Source organism: Serinus canaria, chromosome 11 (assembly GCF_022539315.1).
Source record: "Serinus canaria isolate serCan28SL12 chromosome 11, serCan2020, whole genome shotgun sequence".
Taxonomy (NCBI): domain Eukaryota; kingdom Metazoa; phylum Chordata; class Aves; order Passeriformes; family Fringillidae; genus Serinus; species Serinus canaria.
Genome location: NC_066325.1, coordinates 7271169 through 7293237, shown reverse-complemented (window position 1 = coordinate 7293237; position 22069 = coordinate 7271169). Strand labels below are relative to the sequence as shown.

At 44.5% G+C, this 22069-nt stretch overlaps 2 protein-coding genes across 13 annotated transcripts in view; one reads left to right on the top strand and one right to left on the bottom strand.

Annotated features, from left to right (window-relative positions):
- The window catches only part of MYLK3 (myosin light chain kinase 3), a 50613-nt gene extending 34874 nt beyond the window's left edge, over positions 1-15739 (top strand). For 11 of the 12 annotated variants that reach the window (XM_050978791.1, XM_030227775.2, XM_030227773.2 and 8 more), the window contains 11 exons: positions 1163-1601; positions 3664-4217; positions 5367-5472; positions 6532-6625; positions 6911-7020; positions 7646-7787; positions 8506-8576; positions 9988-10116; positions 11132-11284; positions 13026-13158; positions 14058-15738. In XM_050978791.1, coding sequence (XP_050834748.1) covers positions 1163-1601; positions 3664-4217; positions 5367-5472; positions 6532-6625; positions 6911-7020; positions 7646-7787; positions 8506-8576; positions 9988-10116; positions 11132-11284; positions 13026-13158; positions 14058-14129 — 2003 coding nt within the window. In that variant the 3' untranslated portion in view covers positions 14130-15738. Of the gene's footprint in view, positions 1-1162; positions 1602-3663; positions 4218-5366; positions 5473-6531; positions 6626-6910; positions 7021-7645; positions 7788-8505; positions 8577-9987; positions 10117-11131; positions 11285-13025; positions 13159-14057 lie in introns of all 12 variants that reach the window. The other variant, XM_018914555.3, reaches the window with a different exon arrangement.
- A 628-nt stretch (positions 15740-16367) lies between these two features.
- On the bottom strand, positions 16368-22019 carry ORC6 (origin recognition complex subunit 6). The gene is made up of 7 exons (XM_009090602.4): positions 21926-22019; positions 21424-21553; positions 20484-20647; positions 19316-19405; positions 18386-18498; positions 17056-17127; positions 16368-16675 (listed from the first exon to the last, which is right to left on the bottom strand). Exons 1-7 carry the CDS (start codon positions 21988-21990, stop codon positions 16509-16511), a joined length of 801 nt encoding a protein of 266 aa, XP_009088850.1. The 5' UTR covers positions 21991-22019; the 3' UTR covers positions 16368-16508.
- Between the last annotated feature and the right edge of the window lie 50 nt (positions 22020-22069).

Here is a 22069-nt window from a genome sequence, read left to right as displayed (position 1 = left end):
TATTTCCTACTACCTGAATTACTCAGATGTAACTGAGTAACTTTGCTCCTCAGTACTGGAGAATAGAATTGTTCTCACCACCATCACAAGATGGTTTATCCCTAGGATCAAGCACCACAAAAAGCTAGAAGATACAGAAATTAAAAGGAGCACTTTTGTTTAGCTGAAGAGCTGGGGGTTTTTTGAGTTGGGTTTCAGTGAGCTGAATTCAGAGAGCAGAGCTTGTTTGGAGATACTGTGAAGATAGTGGCCCTATCACATAGCAAACCCAGTAAGTTCTTTTCCATTAATACCTCTGAAGCAGCCCTCCCTCTTCCCCCTCTCTGAAAAAGGGATGTGTTGACACTGGAATATCTTTTTTTGATCAGCAAGTTTCACTGGTGTGTCAGGGCCAGATTCCTATTTAGGGTGCATCTGTCAGGGCACTGCCCTGCTGCATCCACTGTCAGTGCTGTGGACTTGCAGCAGGGGTGAAGGTGATGTTGAGCAGGCCCTGTCATGCTGCTGTCTTCACAAATTGTCAGTGAATCCTTTGCCTTATGAGCAGTCCCCTTTTTAGCTTCATGGCTTTGGAAGTGACAAAACCAAAGCAAATGGTCACAATTCTGACCCAAAAGCTGCACAGAGTTGTGAACAAACCTTGGTTGCTGGTGATCTGCTCATGCTGAATGTTAATAACCACAGCCATTGTCACGGGAAGGTGATGGAGAGCCCTTTTAGTACCTTTGTGCAATCTGCAAGTGGGCGCTGTCTCGTGCCTCAGTGTCCCTTGCTGGGTGTGTCCCTACCCCCCTAACTGGGGAGAAGGGTGTATTGGGTCCTGCAGGATCTGCAGTGCCTGAAACTACCTGTTATGTTTGCCCACAAAGTGATTTCAGATTTTAGATATGATGAACTTGAGCCTTGCAGGTTTTTTGTTTGCTTTAAGGAATCCAAGTCCAATCTGTGGCTCTGCTGGAAAGCACCAGAGCAGGTGAATCTCTGGTCTTAAGCCAGGAGCATTAGTAGTGTCTGGAGCCTGATGGTGTAAGGATTTTAAACCTTCTTGCTATCTTTGCAGGTGTAACTGTGTAGGTTATTTTGAGAGGTGTGTTGCTTTATTCCTCCTCTGTTTTGCCATGACTTTGCCAAGGATAGTTGATTAATGGATTATTTTATTCAGAGACAAAAAGCGTGAGAAAACTGGATGAAAACAAGGGAGCATGTGAGAAGGTGAACACTTCCAGTGCTGTAGCCCACAAAGCTGACTCCAAACCCCAGCTTAAAGACAGGACAGCACAGCAGCAAGGGGGAGAAGGTGCTGGCAAAACACAGAGCTCTAAGAGCTGTCCGCAGCAAAAGGACATCGATGTCAGAGCTGTGAATCAACACAATGGTCTTCCATCCGTACATCAAGATCAGGCAGGCAACCAAACTGCTCCTGCTGAAGCCCAGAAGGTGGACAGAGCCCCAGGCCTTGCTGAGTGCCACAGGCAGCTCGTGCATCAGAAGCCTGGGAAGAATGAAAGCAAAGCTGCAGCGGCAGGCGCGGCGTCCCGGGAGGCTGTGCCCTCCACGTCCAGGGCCATATCTGACACGGGCTGTGAAGTGACACACACCAGGTAATGGCCTTGGTGGTGGCTTCCTGGGGGACCTGAAACCTTTCCATGGGTTAGAAGTGAGAAAAGGAAAGCCAGGCCATTGAAGGAGGCAGCTCCTGCGTGGTGGGAGAGGAGGAGAGACCCTACAAGAGTTAAGGCAGAAGGCTCAGAGGGCCCTGGGTTCTGTGCAGCCCAGGACAGAGGGGTTTGAGGTGTCAGCACTTCTGTGTGCTGACATAGAAAGGTGACCACCACAGAGGAGCTCAGGTAGTTATAAACCACTCATTTAAACCACTCCCTCCCTCCCAGCTCCTTGGTTTCTATAGCCATGGGAGTGAAAGGAATTTGAGATATTTATTAGTGTATGATGAAACCAAAGAATTTGTGTTTGTTCTCCTCAGTGTTTTCAGGGTTTTGGTCACCTAAAGACTGTTCATTTATTCATCTCAATCAGGCTAATATTTTCCTCATATAGGTGTTTCATAGTCCATTTTCCTTTGGATTATTTGTCTAGGATTTTATTTTAATCCCATTTATTTAAAATTTTAAAAGCCTACACAACAGAAAATAACAAAACCCCACAACCAAAGACCCCTCCCAACCAAACCCAAACAAATGGAACTTCTGTGGCAGATTTTAACTGCCAATGCCTTCTCTGTCTGGGTGGGTGGCTGTAAAGTGGTTTATGTGTGTGTGTGGGGGTGAGCGACAGTCATCCATACACGTCCACAAATGTATGTATGACTTTGGGTGGGTAATTTCCCCGTTGTTCATGGGTACAAATTTGGTGTCTGAGCCCCAGGTTTTGGTTTGGGGATGAGGGAGGCCAGCAGGTAAGTGGAAGGCAGAAGCTGGAGTAAACCCCAGGGGCAGCTGCAGCCCAGCATTGTCATGGTTTGGAGTGTGAAGTCACATGAGGGTGGTAAACACCTCTCTAAAATGGATGCAGCTCCTAATGAAGTTTGTAAGCCCACACAGAGGTGTCAGAGGAACATTGTGTTCCCCAGCTTGGAGAAGTGCCCGAGAGTCCCACAGAGCTCACGCTTGTCTAGATAGCAGAGGAAGTGTTTGCTCAGAGCTGCCTTCTGCTGCTCTCCCAGCTCACACCAGAGCAGCTAGGATCCACAGCACAGCACCAGGGTGTTAAAGGTGCAGAAAATGAGACATTTCACACTCTTGTTTTAAGAAAGCAGAAACATTTTCTTTTATAACATCTTTTGTAATGAGGTTGCTCCACTGAAAGAGGCAATTACCTTTGTGGAAATGAGGTATGTTCTCTCCCAGACATCAGAAGCTGTCTTCATTTTCCATTGTATGAAATCTCCTTTACAACTTCACAAGTTTCAATTCAGCCTTGGTAAAATCAGACTGCTCATGACAGCTGGAGCTGTAACAGTTGACTCAAACATTATCACTCAAATGTCTTTGATAGAGTTTAGAAGCACAGAGAATTGGTTCTGACCTGTACTCTTTTTAGGCAACACGAGAGGGGGAAAAAATCATTAAACTCTTCCAGTAGTTAAAATGCCAAGGAAAATAGTATTGCTGGAGTGAGAGAGTTTATCAGAGCTAGATTTTTAAGAGAAAGCTGTGGAAAGAATGCTATCCCATCAGAAGACCCAAACACAGATGGCTGAGTGTGCAGGTCAGCCAGCTGGAAGAGGACACAAGCCATCAGATTTGTAGAGCAGCCAGCCATTTAGCTAATCAGCCTGTAATTTGTGCAGGCAATCACTATCCTCTCTCTGCCCAGATGAGTGGTGTTTTATTAGACCCAACCATAGTAATTGCAAAAAGTGGGTAAGTTTTCAAATGTGGGATTAACTCTTTGCAGTGCGAGACATTTTGTTCAGCAGAAGGGCAGACATGTAGAGAGAGGAGGACATAGAGAAAGAGCCAGCATGCTTTTTGGTGCTCTCCCCTTAGTGTATGTGGGCCATTCCCAGCTGGATTGGTACAGTTGGGTTTTATCCACACTATAGAAATGTATGGGTTTGGAAACAGATTTTTCTTCCCCCATAAAGTTACAAAAACCAGGCTGGCCACCTGCACCAATATCAAATATCTCCTGTTTGCTCTGCAGGATATCCATCAGTGTACATATGACTGACATGAAAGAAAAAATTGAGATGGCCAAGGAGGGAAATGTAAGTGACAGCAGAGGTAAAAGTTCCAAAGTGAAATCCACACCAGCAGACTTGAAAGGAGTCAAGCAGCAGCCTGACAAATTAAAACTTCAACAGAGTCCTAAAAACATCAGCTCCAAGCCAGATTCAGAAGTTAAAGGGGACAATAAGCAAAATGAACTTGCACCTCAGACAGGGAAGCAAAAGCCATTCCTGAGCAAGCCCAAACCAGGTGAAAAAGCTGAAGAGAAATCAGAATTAAAATGTGCGCCCATAACCTCACAGAATACCTCTGCAAAGGATCCTTTGAAAGATGCAGGGGTAAAAGTGAAACTCCATCAAGAAGCAGCAAAAGCGGAAAAATCCCCAGCAGATACCAAGTCTGAGAGGAGGGGATCTGAGACTGCAGGGGCAAACAGACATGATGCTCAGCAGTGTACAGGAGAGGCACCAGAGAAGAACAAGTCTCTGGCAGCTGGCAAAGCTCTTCCCATTCAAGGAGAAATCATTGGTAAGTTGCTCATAGTTACTCTTGAAACTTGTACACTGAGGATTTTTGCTATTCCTGCCTTTGTACAGACAAGAGCAGGAGCAGTGCTCAGTAGAGCACTTCAAGGGCTTTTTGCATTGGGTACCTTTGGCTATGTGAATAACAATTCACAGATTCTTTTAATAGTAACTTTCCTTTTAAAGTATGTTTTGAGGAAAAAAAAAATAGAATGAAGTGTATGTGTGATGAGAAGTACAAGAATTTTGAAAAAACCCATTTTCTTTAGATGCAGCATTTGTTCCTTTAGATAGAGGGTGCAAACCAAGCACACTTCAGCAACTATGGAGATCCAGAGCACGGAAAAGTACTGCAGGAAATGTTTCTTCTTGTGGCCTGTTGTGTTCTTGGCCATGGGTCTCTTGGTTCCTGAGGGAATACTTGGTTGCTTTGTCTCAGGGAATGCTCTCTCCTGGCAGCACATGTGTGTGTATGTTCCAGAGTGTACAGACATGGGCAGATGACCTGTCTGCTCTGGTTTTCTGAGCAGGGGCTGGAGATGAGTTAAATACATGTTAAATTGCAGCCTGAGATACCTGGAGATTAATTATAAAATTGCTTTCAATGGAGGACATAAAAATTGGGTTTAATGAAGCTTTATCCTAGAAAACCTTGGGCATTAAGTGATCACAGTTAACTAATTTAGCTTACCACAAACAGACTCAACTTAGTAGTTGTAATGCTAATCATTGCAGCTTTAATTTGGAAGTTGTCTGCAACATTCTTGCTGCTAAGAGGAACCCCATGATTTTATCAATCACTGTCCTCATTCCTCAGTGCTGTGTATTTTTGCTGCTTTTTTTGACTGTCATGTAACAATTCAAAAATAAGTGTAATTTTTTCAAAACTTCAGGTAGTTTTTTCTGGTGGCCCTTTCTGTTAATGCATAAAGTAAGATGTTGGTCTCCTGAAGGTGTCCAGTGGGTTAAAAAAACAGAGTGGAGGTTTGGGAGGTGGGATGCTGATCTCAGTTCTGGGACTGTGTTCCTTGTCTGTACAAGGGACTTAGCAGTGAAAGCCTCTCACATGCTGTGGGGTGAAATCCATGGTGTGAGGAGGTGGAGCAGGGCAGTGGTGAGCGCAGAAATGTCAGAGCAGCCTGTCTCCCTGCAGATGACAGCCCCTCTCCTCCAGCTCCGTTCGAGCACCGCATCGTGAGCGTCAGGCAGGCGGAGGTGACCGCCAGCTACTCCGTGTGTCGGCACGAGGTGCTGGGGGGGTAAGTGTGCCTGTCCCCAGGCTCTGCTGAGCCCTGCAGCTGGCCCCAAGGGCTGGGTGTGAGGGACACAGCAGCTCTCTGCAGCCAGAGGGGGTGGGTTCATCCTGGAGCCCTTTGGGTGATCACAGCTACTCCTGCATTAAGGATGTCCCTTAGATGGATGGTTTCTGCCCCAACCCCATTTTCAGGTGCCTCACTGCCATCCTGGTGACTTGTTTTCATTTGTTTTAATAACCCTGGCCTCAGTGTTGTGGGAAGAACCTGTACCCTTAAGGCAGACAGATTCAGAGCATTTGAAAAGTCAACAAAGCCCATTTGGCCAGGCAGCTTCCAAAATCATTTTTTTTTCTGTGCTGAGCTGCACATTAAAGAAAACTAAGGAAGAGTTATAATTATTTTGACCTTATGTTTAGTTTTCACTCATAGGAAGTCTGCAGCTGCTTCAGCTTTTGTATTCCTGTATCCTTACTTATGTGACAAGAAGGCTTGATTTACACATTGATCCACATACAAATATGGCTTAATAACTATAAGCAGTGTGATGCAACAGCAGGGAAGATGGTGGTTAGGAATCATCCCAAGGGGCATTAACATATCTGTATGACATGGGGGAGAATTTACAGCACGCCAGAAATGCAGGCTCTGGAGTGGCTACAGTTACTGCTCTTATGGTCATTTAAAAAGTTCTGGGATCAGGACAGAAATATCCTTGTTAATAGACCCACTAACATATCCCTGAAGGACAGCAAGGGGGTCCAGTTACAGGAGGGAGCCAGAGCATGGCTAGGCCATCATACCTCAGCAGGACCAACGGGGCTTAATATTTTAATGTAAGCACTGAACAACTGGCTGGAAAGATAAACCTAATCCTTCATAAGCTGAGAGAAAGAGGAGCTCCATGCTGCTGGCCACCCGACTCTGTTCACTTTGTCCTGGGCTATTTTTGCTCATGATAAGAATAGTTCCAGGAGAGGTTTCTGTGCTGAGCTGCTTTCCCATCTTTCCCATCATCTTTCCCATCTTTCCCATCTTTCCCAATCTTTTCCTTGGCATCCACAGGGGGCGTTTTGGGCAAGTCCACAAGTGCACGGAAATATCGACGGGGCTCAACCTGGCAGCCAAAATCATAAAAGTGAAAGGAGCCAAAGAGAAGGTAACCACACTGCTGGGAGCTCTGACCCTGCCCTCCCTGCCAGGGCCAGCACCACTGCCCCCAGCTGCCCCATGAGAGGCAGCTCATCCTTGGGTACCAACAATACTGCAGAATCTTGGGCTTGCTGGGACTCTTCATCATCTCCTGTATTCATGATTAAACCTCCAATCCCCTTGAGATCTGTGCTGTAGCTGTTGTTGGGCTTTATAAATAGTTCTGTTTTGGTATGTTGGAATTCAAGGAGTGTATTTTGCTCATTTTTTGTTACTTTGTTATTTTTTCCAGGAGGAAGTAAAAAATGAAATTAACATCATGAACCAGTTAAATCATGTGAATCTGATCCAGCTTTATGATGCTTTTGAAGCCAAAAATAATATCACTTTGATAATGGAATAGTAAGTTTAAATGATCTCAGGAATTACAGATATCTGGGTTTTCTCAGGTCACTAAAGCAAATAGGGAATGATAATTCTGAGCTGTAAAGAAGTAAGTGGTTTTCCAGCCTAAGAGAGAGTTGATCTCACTTTCAGGAAAAAACAGTGTTTTTAAGGTAATTTCTTCAGGTTAAAAGCTTGTCAGAGCTTTATTTCTGAGTAATTTTCTCTTCTGTTCAGAATTCATTTGTCAGCTCATGTGAAACAGCTTTCAGTTTGAGAAGTTCCATTCAGTAAATTTTGTAGGTTGAAGACTTATTTTTCCATGACTAGTAAGATAGGAGAATAACAGACACTTGAGTACTCCCTGTAGGTTCTCCAGGTCCCATAGATCACCAGGTCATGTGGGTTTGGGTTTGGCATGTGTACTCCCAAATACTAGTGCCAACTTTCCCATTTCTGAATTTAGATTGATACTTAATTTCAAGAGAAATAAGTCTCTTGAAGTCATTGAGGCTGCTGAGACACTTTCTATTGGATGTTTTGTTAGGACCCTTAATTACAGAGCCCAATTCCCAACTTGGAAATAAATTGGGCCAATGCAAGATTTTTGGGTTTTTAATGCTTTTCTGTGTGAAAATTTTAGTCTTGATGGTGGGGAATTATTTGACCGGATCACAGATGAAAATTACCACCTGACAGAGCTGGATGCCATCCTATTCACCAAGCAGATTTGTGAAGGAGTCCACTACTTGCACCAGCATTACATTCTCCACTTAGATCTGAAGGTCAGTTGTTTGTGCTCTCTGTGCCTTAGTGGTGCTGCTTTAGGCACCACAGAGTCTCTGATTGCTGAGGAGTAATTTCTCATTTCATGAGAAATTCACATCATAAAGGAATAGAATTAATGGCTGCAATGAATGGAGCTTTAGAGATTGATTACTTTTTTCCAGTGTCTGTTCAGTAGCTTCCTTGGAATCATCAGGATTCTGGGCTTTTGCCTTTCTTAAATCAGAAGCTTTTCATTCCCTGTAGCATTAAACAATTCCCTTTTATAATGGATTAAAAAAAACCCACCCAAAACCTTCTTGGCTACAAATGCCCACACTCTTCCATCTATTTCCCCTACCTTTTTTAGCAGTGTACAAATACCTGTTCAATCATCTTCTATAGTTTGTACCTTTTACTGCCTGGAATCAACCTGCAGCAAAATTGCAACGTTTTCCTAATGGTCCCTTTATAATGGATATTTTTAAACAGAAATACAAACTGGTTTTTCCTGCCTGTTTATATAGCACCTTACACAAATGATATTAAATCAGGCTGGCTCATAGACAGTTCTGCAGCTGAACCCCAGCACCTCCCTGTCCCCACCTTGAAAAACATTCTCATTGGGAAAAAAAATTGGGTGCATTTGTGGCTTTTTATGGAAGGAATTTTATATTGTCTTTTGCTAAATATCTTTCTCAAACATTTAACTCAAAATACCCTCTTCTCTTTTTGTAGCCTGAAAACATCCTATGTGTAAATCACACAGGAAATCAGATTAAAATTATTGATTTTGGATTAGCAAGGAGGTAAGAAAGTTCAGTTGTGAATTATTTTAAAAACCAAAACCAAATTCAACTCACAAACTTGTCATGTTTCTGGTAGTTCTTTGGTGGGGGGTTGTGTTTTGATGGCTCTGTAATAATTCTGTGTGAATGAGTTATGCATTATGCTTTTGCAGGCATGAATTTTCTGCTGTGTGCATTAATTATCTAATTACTTTTTCAAATAACATTTCTCTTGGATAAAGCTTTACTACTGTTCTAATTATCTCAAAATTATTCCCCATGTAGAGCTTTTACTCTAGGGACTCTGTGAAGGCTCCCAGAGGCTTCTTAACTGCAGGGTTTCATGGTGCAGGTTCTAATTGTAGAAATTATCTGCTAAACTCTTTAAGTAGTTAAGTTGATTGAAGGTAAAAAAAAAAGAAGAAAATAAGCATGTTTGAGCCATCCCATGTGAAACAGGAAACCCTCGAAAAATAGGGACTTCTCTCCATTCTTTTATTTTGCTTGCATGAGTTTAAAGAAAAGCAGTGAGAGCATAGGTCAATTGCCCTAGAATAAAAGGGCCCCTGTCCTACTATTATTAGGACAGTAAGAACAATAGTATTTCTCTAATTATTTTCTAAACCCTTTGAGAATTTTCTTCAGCTAAAAGCTGGTTCCTTCATGCATATATATATTTATGTGCTTGTATAGAAGTGTCTGTTCAAGGACTTTGTTTCCATAAAATACTTGTGAAAGGAAAAATAATGTACATTGAGTTTGGGATTTTGGTTGGTTTTTTAATCGGGAGGGCAGTTTTGGGAACAAGATCATCCAGGAGAAAGGGATTTCCAAGCAGTGCTGTAGTGGTTTGTTCTGTCTGTACACAGATGTGGCTCCAGCTGCTGTTAGTGGCAATTGTTACTGCTTCAGTTTTGTAACCTTTCCCTGTTTAGCAGTAGCAAAAACAATAGGGTCATTTTCCCCTCTATGGGGTCACTGCTGCTTGTTCCCAAGCCCCAGTAATCCTCTTCAGTCCCACCTCAGTTATATGGAGTTATATCTGTGATGCAGATGTTCACCCTGAGCTGTAGCTGGGGACATCCCACTAATCCAGTGCTCTCCAAATCTTGTATAGTCAAAACTGCTTTGTTTGTTTTATGGATTTTGGACAACATCTGGAACACCTGTGGTGTCTGGCTCCCACTCTTTGATAAAGCTGCTACCACTCTTTGGGGGAGCCCTTTGCAGGGTTTAGTGTCCTTGTTCTTCCTCCTGGCTTTGCTCTGGCAGAGGGACAATGATGGAATATTCCCCTGAGGTCACCCCAGAGCTGCCCTGGCTGCCAGCACTCAGCTCTGCTCCCCTGCCACGCTCCCAAAAGCTGTGCCTTGCTCTTCCCTGGTGGGATGAGCTCCCAAGCTCCTGACTCATGGCTCTTCTCCTGGTACAGGTACAAACCCTGTGAGAAGCTGAAGGTGAATTTTGGTACTCCGGAGTTCCTGGCTCCCGAAGTGGTGAACTATGACTTTGTCTCCTTCCCCACGGACATGTGGAGCGTGGGTGTGATCACATACATGCTGTGAGTGCTTCAGGGCCCTGCAGGCCAGGGCTGCAGGAGCCCCTGAGCCCATCTGGCTCTGACCCCTCCTCATGAATTCTGCTAAAACCCCCAGCTTTCCATACAGGGGCACCTCGCTGTGTGTCCAGAGTTCTAAACAAATGAGCCTTTGATAAATATGTAAATATGTTCTTCTCCCTTATCATCTTACTTAGCAAAGTTTAATGGGACAGGTCTTTTTTTTGCTCTGAAAAGTTGCCCAAAATATGTGAGAATTTTAATTTTGATTGTGTTTTTGAGAACTTGAATTAATTTTTAAATTTGTATTCTGATCATTTTATAATCTTACACTTGGTGTGCATCTGTTCAGGAGAATTAATATGATCTGTGTTGGGCCATGGTCTAAGAAATGACCTGTCATGAATAGGCCTAAAACTTCTCTGACATCTGGATGGCAACCATGGACAGCTTATTTGTCCAAAGTCTCTACCTTCTGATGAGCTTGTTTTGAATCCCAGAATCTTTCACAGACATTTTCTGTGAACTGGATACATTTCTGGTTTAAATTTGTATGTTAGCCAAAACCCAACTGAATGAAGTAATAAATGATGGAAGCAATAAAGATGGGCTTAGAGACTGTAAAAAGTAATTTATTGTTCAGAATTGTGTTTAATTCAAGCCACACAAGGATATGGGTCCTGATTTGGGAAAGCTCTTGAGTCCCTCTAGCTTTCCTAGCTGGGAAGGCACTGAAGGATGTACCTAAATCCTCACTGAATCCATTCCTTGGGGATCTATTCATGGTGCTCCCTGACCTGAGTGAATTGCTGGGGGGTAACACTAAATTACAACACTTAATTGCCCCAAACTGTTGCCTTATCCTGGCAGGGACTGAAAAGTGGCACCTTCCATAGCTGAGAGCCTTTTCCCTCCATAAGATAACAACAGCTACAAAGCAGAGGATTCACATCAGGAAAAACTCACCTTGCATATGATAACTGCTCTTCTCCCCCCACCCCATCTTTCTTTTTTCAAGGCTTAGTGGCCTGTCCCCATTCCTAGGAGAGACTGATGCTGAGACAATGAACTATGTAGTCAATTGCAGCTGGGATTTTGATGCAGAAGCATTTGAACAGCTCTCAGAGGACGCCAAAGACTTTATTTCCAGACTGCTTGTGAAGGAGAAAAGGTACCTGGGTCTGGTTGTGAGCACAGTGGCACCAGTGATACTCAATTCTTACCAGCCAGTTGTTTGGACTGCAGCCAACAATGGGAACTTACTATGTGACATTTTTGTGTGCTGGGCTTGCTGGGCAGTTCCTCAATGATTCAGAAGCCCCTATTTTAAAGGAAAGTGTCTGTGTACCCTGACTGAGGAAGGTTGCTTTTCACAGTAGCATCAACACAGGCAGGACACAGGAAATCTGGAAGGATTTGCAGTATAGGAATCTGTCTCTAAAGCTTTTGCTTCTCTGAGCAAAAACTATTTCTATTGTTAGTTTGGACTGTCACAAGCCTTGACAGAAATTGCAAAAATGCCTCTTGAATGCCATGGAGGATAAATGGAAGCTGCAGCTGTGGAAATGTGCATTGTTCTCTTCTAAAGTGGTTTACAGGCTTTTGGGAGACATTAGGGAGCATTTGGGACTTAACTCTGCTTGTGGCTTCTCATTCTTGGCTCCACTGAGATACAAAGTGATTGCAGATATGAAACAATACAGAGAATGAGGATCATACTGATGTCAGACCATGGCTGGGGGGTTGGCTGGGTACAGAAATTTTTCTCTTGCTGAGTAGTGATACAAAACTAATCAAATCAGGAAATGATGCATACAATAAAACAGATTGTGTGTTTGAGAGGAATTCAGAGGAGTGCTTAGAATATTAACAGCTTCCAGATCATTACCTAAATCAGACAAATCGGTTCTGGTACTAATTCCATTTTGAACAATAGGTTGCTATGAAAAACAAAGAATTAAGTGAAATTTAGCATACTGCCAGCTGGAGAGATCTAAGGATTTTTTCTCAGACTGTAAATGATGATTTGCTGTGAGACTGTAAACTCTGGAGTCTTCAATTATTCTGTGCAATGGGATTAGGGTGTCCAGAGGCACTTCTCAAAGTCTGGTTAGGAGCTGTGAACGAAATGAGTATGTGAGAGAGGAGTGTTGTCAGTGAGTGGCAGAGAGCAGAGACTAGCTGGCCCAGTTGTTCACAAGGTGTGTGGCAGCCTTGCTCTCCTGCAGCCCAGGCACCTTTGCCCTGCTGGGACAGTGGGTCTGGCCTTGGGCAAGATCTGCAGCCCCCTCCGTCCCTGACCGCTGAAATTGGCCTGAGCAGGCAGGAGATGGCTTTCATCAGCTCAGTGACAGCTCAGACAGAGCTCCGGAGTTAGGCATAGGCTTTTGATTTGAAAAAAGGCAAATTAAACTTTGTTCTCAACATCTCTACCTCAAGATTTCCTCTATTACCATGTACTTCCCAAACCTTTTAGGATAGGCTGTGGCATTTGGGCCCGTTGTTGGATGTCAGGATATTAAGTATGCTTGACTTGATCCAAGTTTAGGGTGAATAGACAATTGTGCTTTTTCAATATGAGGCACAGAATATGCTTTTTCAATACGAGGCACAGCTTGTGCTGTCAGGACAGACAGATAACACCACAAACGTTACTTTTCTGTTAGCAAAGTTCTGAATTTGCATAATAAAGTGATACATGAACTAAAGCCCGGCTCAGCCGAGGCACTGCAGAGCCAGCAGAGTCCTTATCCCACTCACCCCTCCTGCTGGAGAGTGCGGGATGCTGTCAGCACCCCGGGCACGGGCATCGCACTCGCGTTCGGTCATGGGGGCAGTTTCTTTATCCCTAACAAAGGGGCCCTGAGGCAGGGGCAGAGGGGCTGGGCTCTCACGGACATCTCCCCCCTCAGCTGCCGGATGAGCGCCACGCAGTGCCTGAAGCACCAGTGGCTTTCGGACCTCCCTGCCAAGGCCCAGCGGTGCAAGCTCCGCCTCAAGTCGCAGCTGCTGCTGCAGAGCTACATGGCCCACAGGAAATGGAAGGTAAATAAATCTGCTTCCACAGGGCAATCACAGCCATTCCCTCCTGTGTGCTGGCTCACTGGTGCCCACAGGCTTCTTGGATGTAAGTACCAGTTGTGAAGTCTGTTTTTACCTGTAAATGTTTTGTCCTGCTTCTATTTCTAGCAAGTTTGGTTTCAATTTTCACACTGATTGGTGTTTAGAAGTTTTTTACATCTTTCTTTCTACATGTTCAGTGGCTTCAGATGCTACTTTATATTAAAAGTTAATTCTCTTTACACTTTTTCCATTCTAGCAGTTTCACTGATCTACACTAAGGAGTAGGGATATAACTTAAGGCAGTGTGTGCCTCCCACTGCAGAATGGGAATGTGGGAGAGAGGAAACAAACCTAGGCTTAAACCCATGGAGAGAACTCTCCAGGATCTTACTGATAACCCCAGGCTCCTTCTGAACTAAGTTTTTATGAAGTGATAGGTAATAATTTGTGTTTGAGTCTCTATTTGATTGTAGATAATTGATCCTAAAAGGTGAACGCAGCGATCTTGTTAGAAGGAAGCCTGTGGAATTGTGAGGCAAACTCAGGATCATTTCCTTCTCTTTTGCCACTGGGGAGTTGCATTTCCTTGCCAAGGAGTTAAACCAGAGCCTTACACTTCTTTCAGTCCTGCACTGCAACTGCTTGGTGGCAAACTTCTGCACTTGCATTTGAAAGATGACACAATCTAAAGACCCATCACTGTCCAATTGCCAATAACACTGAAGAACCTCACAGTGCTGTGCAGGAACCACTGCAACCCACACAAGCTGGGGGTCACTAGAGGGAAATGGGTTTACCAGGAAGAGCAATCCCTGTCAGCTGCAGAAAAGTTCCTTTGCCTTGGTTGCACTCACGCTTGGACTGTTCTGTTCTGTTCACAGAAACATTTTTATGTGGTGGCTGCTGCTAACAGGCTGAAGAGATTTCAGAGTATGTCTGTCAAGCTTGCATGAGCTTGTGTGAAACCTCCTCCACTCCTGGACATGAAGGTGGACATGAAGGTGGAAGGAGGACTCAGTGTCTCCAAACATTTCTATCCCTGTTTTATAACATAAGGTTTTGGGACTGCCTTCCTCAATTATTTTGTGTGTTAGTGCTGTGGTTCCAGAAGAGCCTTGAAGAAACACAAGATTTCTAAAAGCAGAAGTTACTTTGTTTGTTTTTACAAGTGTTTAGTTGTTCTATACAGTGGTGGAAAAACGTGGCTGTTACTGGGGCTGACTTCTTGCTGAAGGCGATGATTCTGCAGAGTATTGTTGGTGTGTTTATAGCAGAAAACCCTGGCAGTTTTCTGGTCTCTCACACCAAGCACAGGATCTCTGAAGACTTTTTTTTCCTGACTGATGGTTGTGTGTTACCAGCTTTAGAGAACCGTGGCACAACTTGTCCCTCAGGTGTTTGCTACTCAAAAGATACAAACATTGTTTTCTTCTGTATCTCTTTCCAAAAGGTAGTTTCCCCACAACATGAAGATGCTTCGGTGCAACTCCAGCTTTCATGGCTTTGGTTTGTTTTGTTTTTTTATTATTCTATCTCTCCTTTAAAAAATAGTCACTGCATAGTTATGAACTATGAGGAGCCCTGGTTTGAGGTAACTTAAGTCAGTCCATTGCTGCTGTTTCTTAGGACAAGTTGAATTAAGCTGAACTGATTGAACTTCTGGAAGCAGATGTGTGGAACTGCCATGCATACAAATCACCTAGTGACTGTTGGGTCTATGCAAAAAGATCTCATGTTGTAGAGAAAAGAGGAGAGTTGCAGAGATTTTATGTTTTTAAAATTTGTAAGTGCTTTTCATTGTCCATGACTGCAGCTCTTAAGTTGCTAAGTTTTAGTTTGAGGATTTGTTTCTCCTCTCTGGAAATTTTAATGCAGTGTGAGGAGCTGGTATGGTGTGACATGCAAAACAGGTTTCATTTCTAATAGGTTCAGTGACAGGGAAATGGTGTGTTGCCAGACTCTGCCTTTAGTCCAGTTAGGAGGTTGAAGCCCTTCTTTCCCCCTCACTTAGCTCTTTAACATTAAACCTTTTCTTCACAATATTAACTTATTTTGGATTTTAAACTCTTTTCTTATGCATAGAGTGGGAGCCACTTACAATCTCTCAGATAAAAGTACAATATTATTTATTAAACCTTCTGTGGTTTCTTCCTCTGGATTCTGCAAAACTCAGTGTGAACTGGATGGGTTCTTAGGAAAAATGGAAATTAGTATTACTAAAAGTAGCTTTCCAGCAAAGGCACCTGTAAAGTTCCTTTGAACTTTATGGACTTTGACACCCCTTGAATTTGCAGAAGTGTTGGTTGCTAATGATGAGGTTTGTAAGACTGCCTTACTCTGGTCTAGCTATCTTTTCAACTCAAGTGTTTCTCACTTTGCATAGTCCTGACTTTTTTTTGCAGCATTTCCAGAATTGGGACAGAGAAGAATCTTGATAATTTATCACCTTCTATGAAGGCCCACTTTTGTTCATGTTTTCCTTCCACAGTGTTTCTGCATGCTGAATGTCATTGTATTCATTGGTCTGTATATTTCTGAATTAATACTAATAAATTTCATGAAAGTGGAACAAGAATATTCATCAACATTGGTTTAAGCCCTGCTGCCAAACCAACCTGAAAGTATTTCTGGGTGGGTCCAGAAAACATGCAAGAGAAATGGAGCAAAGACCTCTTCTCTAAGCTTGACTGTGAGACACAAAAAAATCTGTTGCCCCGTCAACATCCTTTTGCTCTGGATATCTTTCTTCTTAAGGCACAGACATCTCCTCATGTTATTTTGCATTCCAAGTACCTGTGCCAAGAAGATGTCATAATACAAAGCTTTTCTTTCCAGTACTTTTGCTGTTTCTTGGAATACTTGGGACCCCTTACAAAAGCACAAGAGATTTCATTCCTATACACAAGAAAATAAGTCAAGTTCATTGACTAAACAATATTTATTAAAAAAAAAAAACCCAAACCAAAAAAATAAGGCTTTATTTCTCTGCTAGCTTTGCAGTTTAACAAGGCACTGTTAGTCCCCTTCCTCTTATTTCACTGACTGCTTCCAACCAGGGGCCCAAGGGCCTGTAACTTCAAACGAACTTACACTTGAAGTAGCATTAGAATCTTATCTGCTTCTTGCAGCAAGAGAATGAAGCTATTCTACCCCTAATGCCAGAGCCTGTGAGCAGTCACACATACTTCCTGTAAAATCCCACCACTCCATGGTGTCATTTATTGAAAATAACATTCTTAAATACTTAAAACCTAAATAAAATCAGCTGTCTGCCAGGCAGCCATCATGCACACACTACAGGATCTCTTGTTAGAGCAGAGGGAGAGTTAAAATCAAGAGCAAGCAGCAGTTACATTACTGGGTGGCATTACAGAGTCAGTACTCCTTGTTTCTTGTGCCTTAGCAGCATTTTCCAGGATTTTCTTTTTCCATTCCTCATAGTCCTGAATAGTTTCAGTCTTTGGCTGTTTACATGGCAGTTCCTCATCCTCTTCAGAGCCTGTGAGGAAACAAGAGAGCCCATGAGAGGCCATCATGGGCAGCATGCTGCTGGGGATAACAGGCAGTGAGCAGATGTACAGACAGCAGGAGGGGGCTGTCCCTGTGCTGTCTAATCCTGTGGGTCCTGCTCCCCTCACCTGCTGGGACAGTCACCTGTGTGTCTGAAGAGAGCAGCTGTCCTTCATTCTGCTGGGACTATCCAGCAGAAACCCCTCTGTCCTGCTGCCAGGCTCTCTGTGCTTCCACCAAGGTTTGCAGGACTAAGAGCTGCTGTGTGCTGGAGCATCATGGCCCATCACACAGCTCAAACATGAGCAGCAAGAAAGATCAGAGCTACTCCAGTGAGGTGACTGTCTCTCACAGCTAAACACAACTTACCATCTTCCTGCTCACACTGCTCCAGGGTGCTCTGCAAGCTGTCAGGTGTCTCTGCAGCCAGTGGAACAGCTTCTAAAAAAAACAAGTAAGTTGTTTTGATTTTGAATGGTATTTGGGGCTCCAAGGGTGGCTTAATATCAATCTTTGACAGCAGTGCCACCTTCCACAAGTACTGCTGTCCAGTCAGAGCAGATCCCTGGTCCAGACTAATGCTCAAGCTCTTCAAGAGGTGCCAGCACTTCAAGTATGGCATGGACTGCCTGGCTGCTTTAATTAGCAGCAAACAGCTGCTGCACTGCTAACCATAATGATCCACCATGCTGATTGCCCCAAACCACACTGCTACCCTTGTAGGTCACTCAGGCAGGAGTATCAATGATTTCTTTCCCTTCTATTCCATTCCCACTATTTCCATAGATATCCACAACAGGCAGGAGGCTGTGCAGGTATACAGATGCACACTCTTCCTTGAATTCTTCTGGAAATTCCCAGTTGTCTTTAGTTGCTTTAGTGCTGGGGTAATGTTTGGGTTTTTAAATGCCTAGGAGAAAGTAGCAGCTGCTTTAGGGGTAGATTCAGGCCGCATGTTGCAGGAAACATCAGGGTATGAAGACACATTGAGAGAGGATAACTTTCAGTGGGAAAGTAAAAAATGAAAGCCTGGGAAAAGAAAAAGGAGAAAGAAGAAGCAACAGAAATACAAGGACATTATGGCACATATTGTATTTCAGCCTTTCTCCCCCACAGAAGGGAGCAGAGAGAGCTGCAGGCTCAACAATGGGCAAGAAATATTCCTGACATCTGCCCAATGTATGAGGAGGGGTGGTGCCAGGGAATGGCTGAGTTGGTACCAGAGCAGCAAGGCTTATGCTTGTTAATCTTGCAGTGGAGAAAGGAAAGCACAGGAGTGAGTCAGCCTGAGAAGATGTTTGTGATAATTTGTGTGCCAGGTTTCCATGTTAACAGGATGCAGAAACCAGGCAAGAGGGAGGAATTCAAGATAGGTCAGGTAGTATGGGAGAAGGAAGGAATAAATTGCAGCAGCAGAGGCTGTAAAGAGCAGTGAGCATTTGAGAAGAGAGGAAGATATTATTTTTGTCCTTGCCACTTTTTCTCTATTTTTGTTCTTGCTAAGCTATTGCAATTTCTCCAGAAGCAAGGACTGGAAGTGGAACTGGGCTGCAGGAAGCATGATGGAATGGAATGGCAGATTTGGCTGGAAAGTGACAGCTGAAAGTGATCAGACTGAAGTCACCAGTGGAACAGGATGGGGCTCTGTGAGGCCAGGGGATGGGTGTGCTGTCTTACAGGGACAAAGCCAAGAACTTACTGCTGAGCTGCTGGCTTATCTTCTCCAGCTGATTGCACAGCCGGTCAAATATTGCTTTTTTCACTCCAGATGTAGCCACCATTTTAGTTTTGTCCACTTTTAGCTTCAAACATCTGCAAGAGAAAGTTATCGCTGTACAAAGCAACAGTCCAGCAACTACCACTTAGGTGAGGTGGTAATTACTGTAGCAACACTGCCTGTGAGAATGAGGAAGGGAGGCCTGACTTTTTGATCCACCTTTCCTTGTGTTGCTCAGAAACAAATCTGGTTAAAAACCAGACCCCTGCACTACTCAGTCAATACAGCTCAATTGAAACTCAGGGTGAGTTCAACTTATATAAGGAATTGTTTTAGGAAAAGGTCACTTTTCAGATTTTCAGGGAAACCAGGACAAAATGCCACTACAACAAAAAGCTGAATGTGACTGAATGTGTCAAGAAAGCCCTTGTCAGGAGCTGTGCAACTACACAGCACCTGTACTGCTGAATGTGACTGTCACCAGGTGTAATGCTGAGGGAGGAAGATCTTTGCATACAAGCAAATTCTTCCCAAGTGCTGGCTGAGTCACACACCTCTGTTAGCTGACATGGGCCTACAGCTATCAGAGCCATCTCCCAAATGCTACAGCACCCTCAGGATGGGATGGTGTAGCTCTTGGGGCTTTTCCTTCTTCAGAATGGCTGCTTCTTGGTGCTCAGAAGCCCTTCTTGCACCCTGAGCAGCCTTTCACCAAAAGCCATGTAAGTTTTTGCTTCGTGCAGTGCACCTTGAAGACTTCACTATGAGGAAAGGCCTGGTTTGCTCCAGCTTTGCAGGAGCAGGGCAGCAGGATATGCTAAGCAAGACCCTGAGTGAATGAGCTGCTGCCCTGGCTGGTGTCTCAGCAGGCATTTCATTTCAGCCTGCAGAAGGTCCCCAGGCTGCACTCACCTGCATGCAGTGCACAGAGCAGCTGTTAGGAACAGGGGTTTGGAGAAATCCAGGTCCACTCGCTGTGCTTCCGAGAGGCTGCACTCATACCTGGGGAACAGCAAGTGACACTTGGACAGGGCATTTGCCTCACATGAAGCTCTCAAATCCATCTGTCACTCAGACCTTGAACAGGTCTGCTGGACCACCTGGGCCTCTGCAACCCAGTCAAGCAGAAACAGCTGCTACTGGCTGAGAGGAGCAAAACAGATGAGGAAAGAAGGGGGTTGGGATGACCTCCTCTTCTGGAATTAGAGGTGTTTTAAACTGGGCATCTGGATCAAGGCATGTCACTAAAATCTACTTCTTGTGCTCCTGATCCACACAGCACTTTTAGCTCTGCCTAACATCTTAAAATTTACAGTGTAATGCTTCACATAAATCCATCCTACAACAGAAGGCAGCAATAGAGTTTCTTTGTTCCCTGGAATATGTATGTTACAGAGAGGAAGGCTTATAAATGGAAAATGACAAAGAGGATGTGCAGCACTGAAAAATGTCATTTTTTACTGTCCACCTGCCCCAGGCTATTGTTTTTCCAGTTTTTTTAAAGTGCCACCAAGGAGGCACAGCCTTTGTGCACTAACCCAACAGCATTAAAAATGTGCAATCAGGGGGACAGCACTGAGCTCTTCAGGGACTGCTCTGCTTAAAGCAGATCATACAGAATGGGAGATTTTAGATAACTCTGCTGAATCTCCACTGAAGTGTTCTAGCTATTAGTTTTACAAGTAGAGTGACGTGTGTTTTAAGAGATCTCTATCCCCAAAAGGAAGGATTTATTTCTCCTCAGCATTGCTTCTGAACTGTGCCATGATCAGCAGTTAAATGGATGACAGTGTGATGCTATGGGCAAATACAGGGATTTAGAGTCCTGTATTTTTTACACTGTTCCCAGCTGAAAAATTCCCAGTTGGACAATCATTTGCTGAGATTCACAAACTAAATCCTTCTAACAAGTATTCTAAAAAGTGGCCCAGCTCATGGCTGGATTTTCAGTGCTAAGAACTCACCTCAGTGCTCCAATCAGTAGGAGATATCTGGCCCTTCCAAACATCAATCTCTTTATATACCTGAAGAGCTAAGAACCCTACTGTGGTTCCCAGTGTGCCCAGAAGAGCTTCCTCACCTCTGCAGGATCTCTGAAGCCATGTTCACTGCCTCTGAGCAGCAGAACTGCACAGCCAAGTCTCGCATCCCCAGCCTTTGGTTCACCCCTAGCAAACACTCCAAAGACTTCATGGAGCTCTGGTAGGTGGTCTTGTTCAAACCAGAGAGTTTGACACAATAGCTCTGTCAAGAAGACAAAGACAAGTCCCAAGAATTAGCAAGAGTCCTTTCTGACATCTTAGTCAGGCAACCAACACAACCATTAAGTTCAGTTGCTACATTAAACAAATTTGTGCAATGAATAATGTATGTCTTGACTGCACACAGAAAGATTAACCACCTAGGAATGCCACATCTTTTACTGCAGTGATATTTTTAGGCTGTTTCACTGGAAATAAGGTTTGACATTTCCATATGTGACATGGTCCCTTGATCACAAGGTTATTAGTGACAAAATTACCAAAGCCTGGGTTGAAGACATGAGCAACACCTTCATGGAGTCAGGTCCAATTAAATTCTCCTCTGCTGTAAATGGACAATCAGGAATAGATTATACCAGGCATTATTTTGACAGCTAAGTGCTATTCACCTGGCAGATTTACAGATGGAGGTTTACAGGTACCCCTGCAATGAGAGATTTCTTAGAGCAACTTCTTTTTTCCCCACAGTAAAAGAGAAATCTTAAATGCAACATCCTTGTTGGTAATCTATTTGTTACTACAAGAGTTGAAATTAAGTTGACATTATACCAAAGCAAGCTCAATTAGTGAAGGGACTATGATGGTGATCTCAATTTTCACTGTTTCAAACTGAACAGTGAAAGGTCTACCACAGCAAACTGCGGGATTTAGGGGGACATTAGTTATTATTTCCCATTCCTGCTCCCAAGACACACTACAGAACAGTGGTTTTGTGGAGTCAGGCAGGATGCACCAGCCAGCCAAGTCACACGCTCTCACTTTGTCAACCGGTTGTTTCATGAAACTCGCCGCCAGGTCCAGGCACATCACAGCACTGCTCGTCGCCGTCATCTGAGCCATTAACCCTGTGCACTTCACCTGGGACAGCCGCAGATACTCCTCAGCTTTTCTGCAAAACACCCAGAACACAAAGGCTTCGTCAGAACCACAGCTACAAGGCAGAACGTCCCGCAGGACTCGATCCAAGGTTCCGCAGTCCGGCTGCAGCACGGCCTGAGGGGCACGGCCGCCCCTCCCTGATGCTGTGCAGCAGCCGCTCTGCTCTGCCCTGCAGGGCCGCCGATGTCTCACTGAGCCCGCCGCTCGGGGACTTCCAGCGCATCCACCAGACACAAGGCGGGCGCTGCTGCGGTGCTCGGCACAGCGCGGGGGAGCGGGTGGGGTAGGGCCGGCCCAGCGGGACCCGCTGTCCCGGGCGAGACCATCACGGAGGCCGCTGCGGGCAAGGCAGGGCAGGGCAGCACGGGGCGAGCGGCGGTACCTGAGCAGGGCGGGCTCGGCCAGGCCCAGTCGGGCCGCCATGCCCCGCACGGCCCCGCGCTCCATCGCTCGCCGTGCCTGGCGCGCACTCAACCCATTGGCCGCTCGCGCCGCCAATCACTGCCATCTCGGCCAATGGGCGCGC

Coding starts and splice junctions, on each gene's coding strand:
- ORC6 (XM_009090602.4), bottom strand. CDS start 21,990: ATGGAGCGCGGGGCCGTGCGGGGCATGGCGGCCCGACTGGGCCTGGCC. Junction 20,648..21,423: donor TGAAACAACCGGTTGACAAA/GTGAGAGCGTGT, acceptor TCTTCTTGACAG/AGCTATTGTGTCAAACTCTC. Junction 19,406..20,483: donor GCTTCAGAGATCCTGCAGAG/GTGAGGAAGCTC, acceptor GCTGTTCCCCAG/GTATGAGTGCAGCCTCTCGG.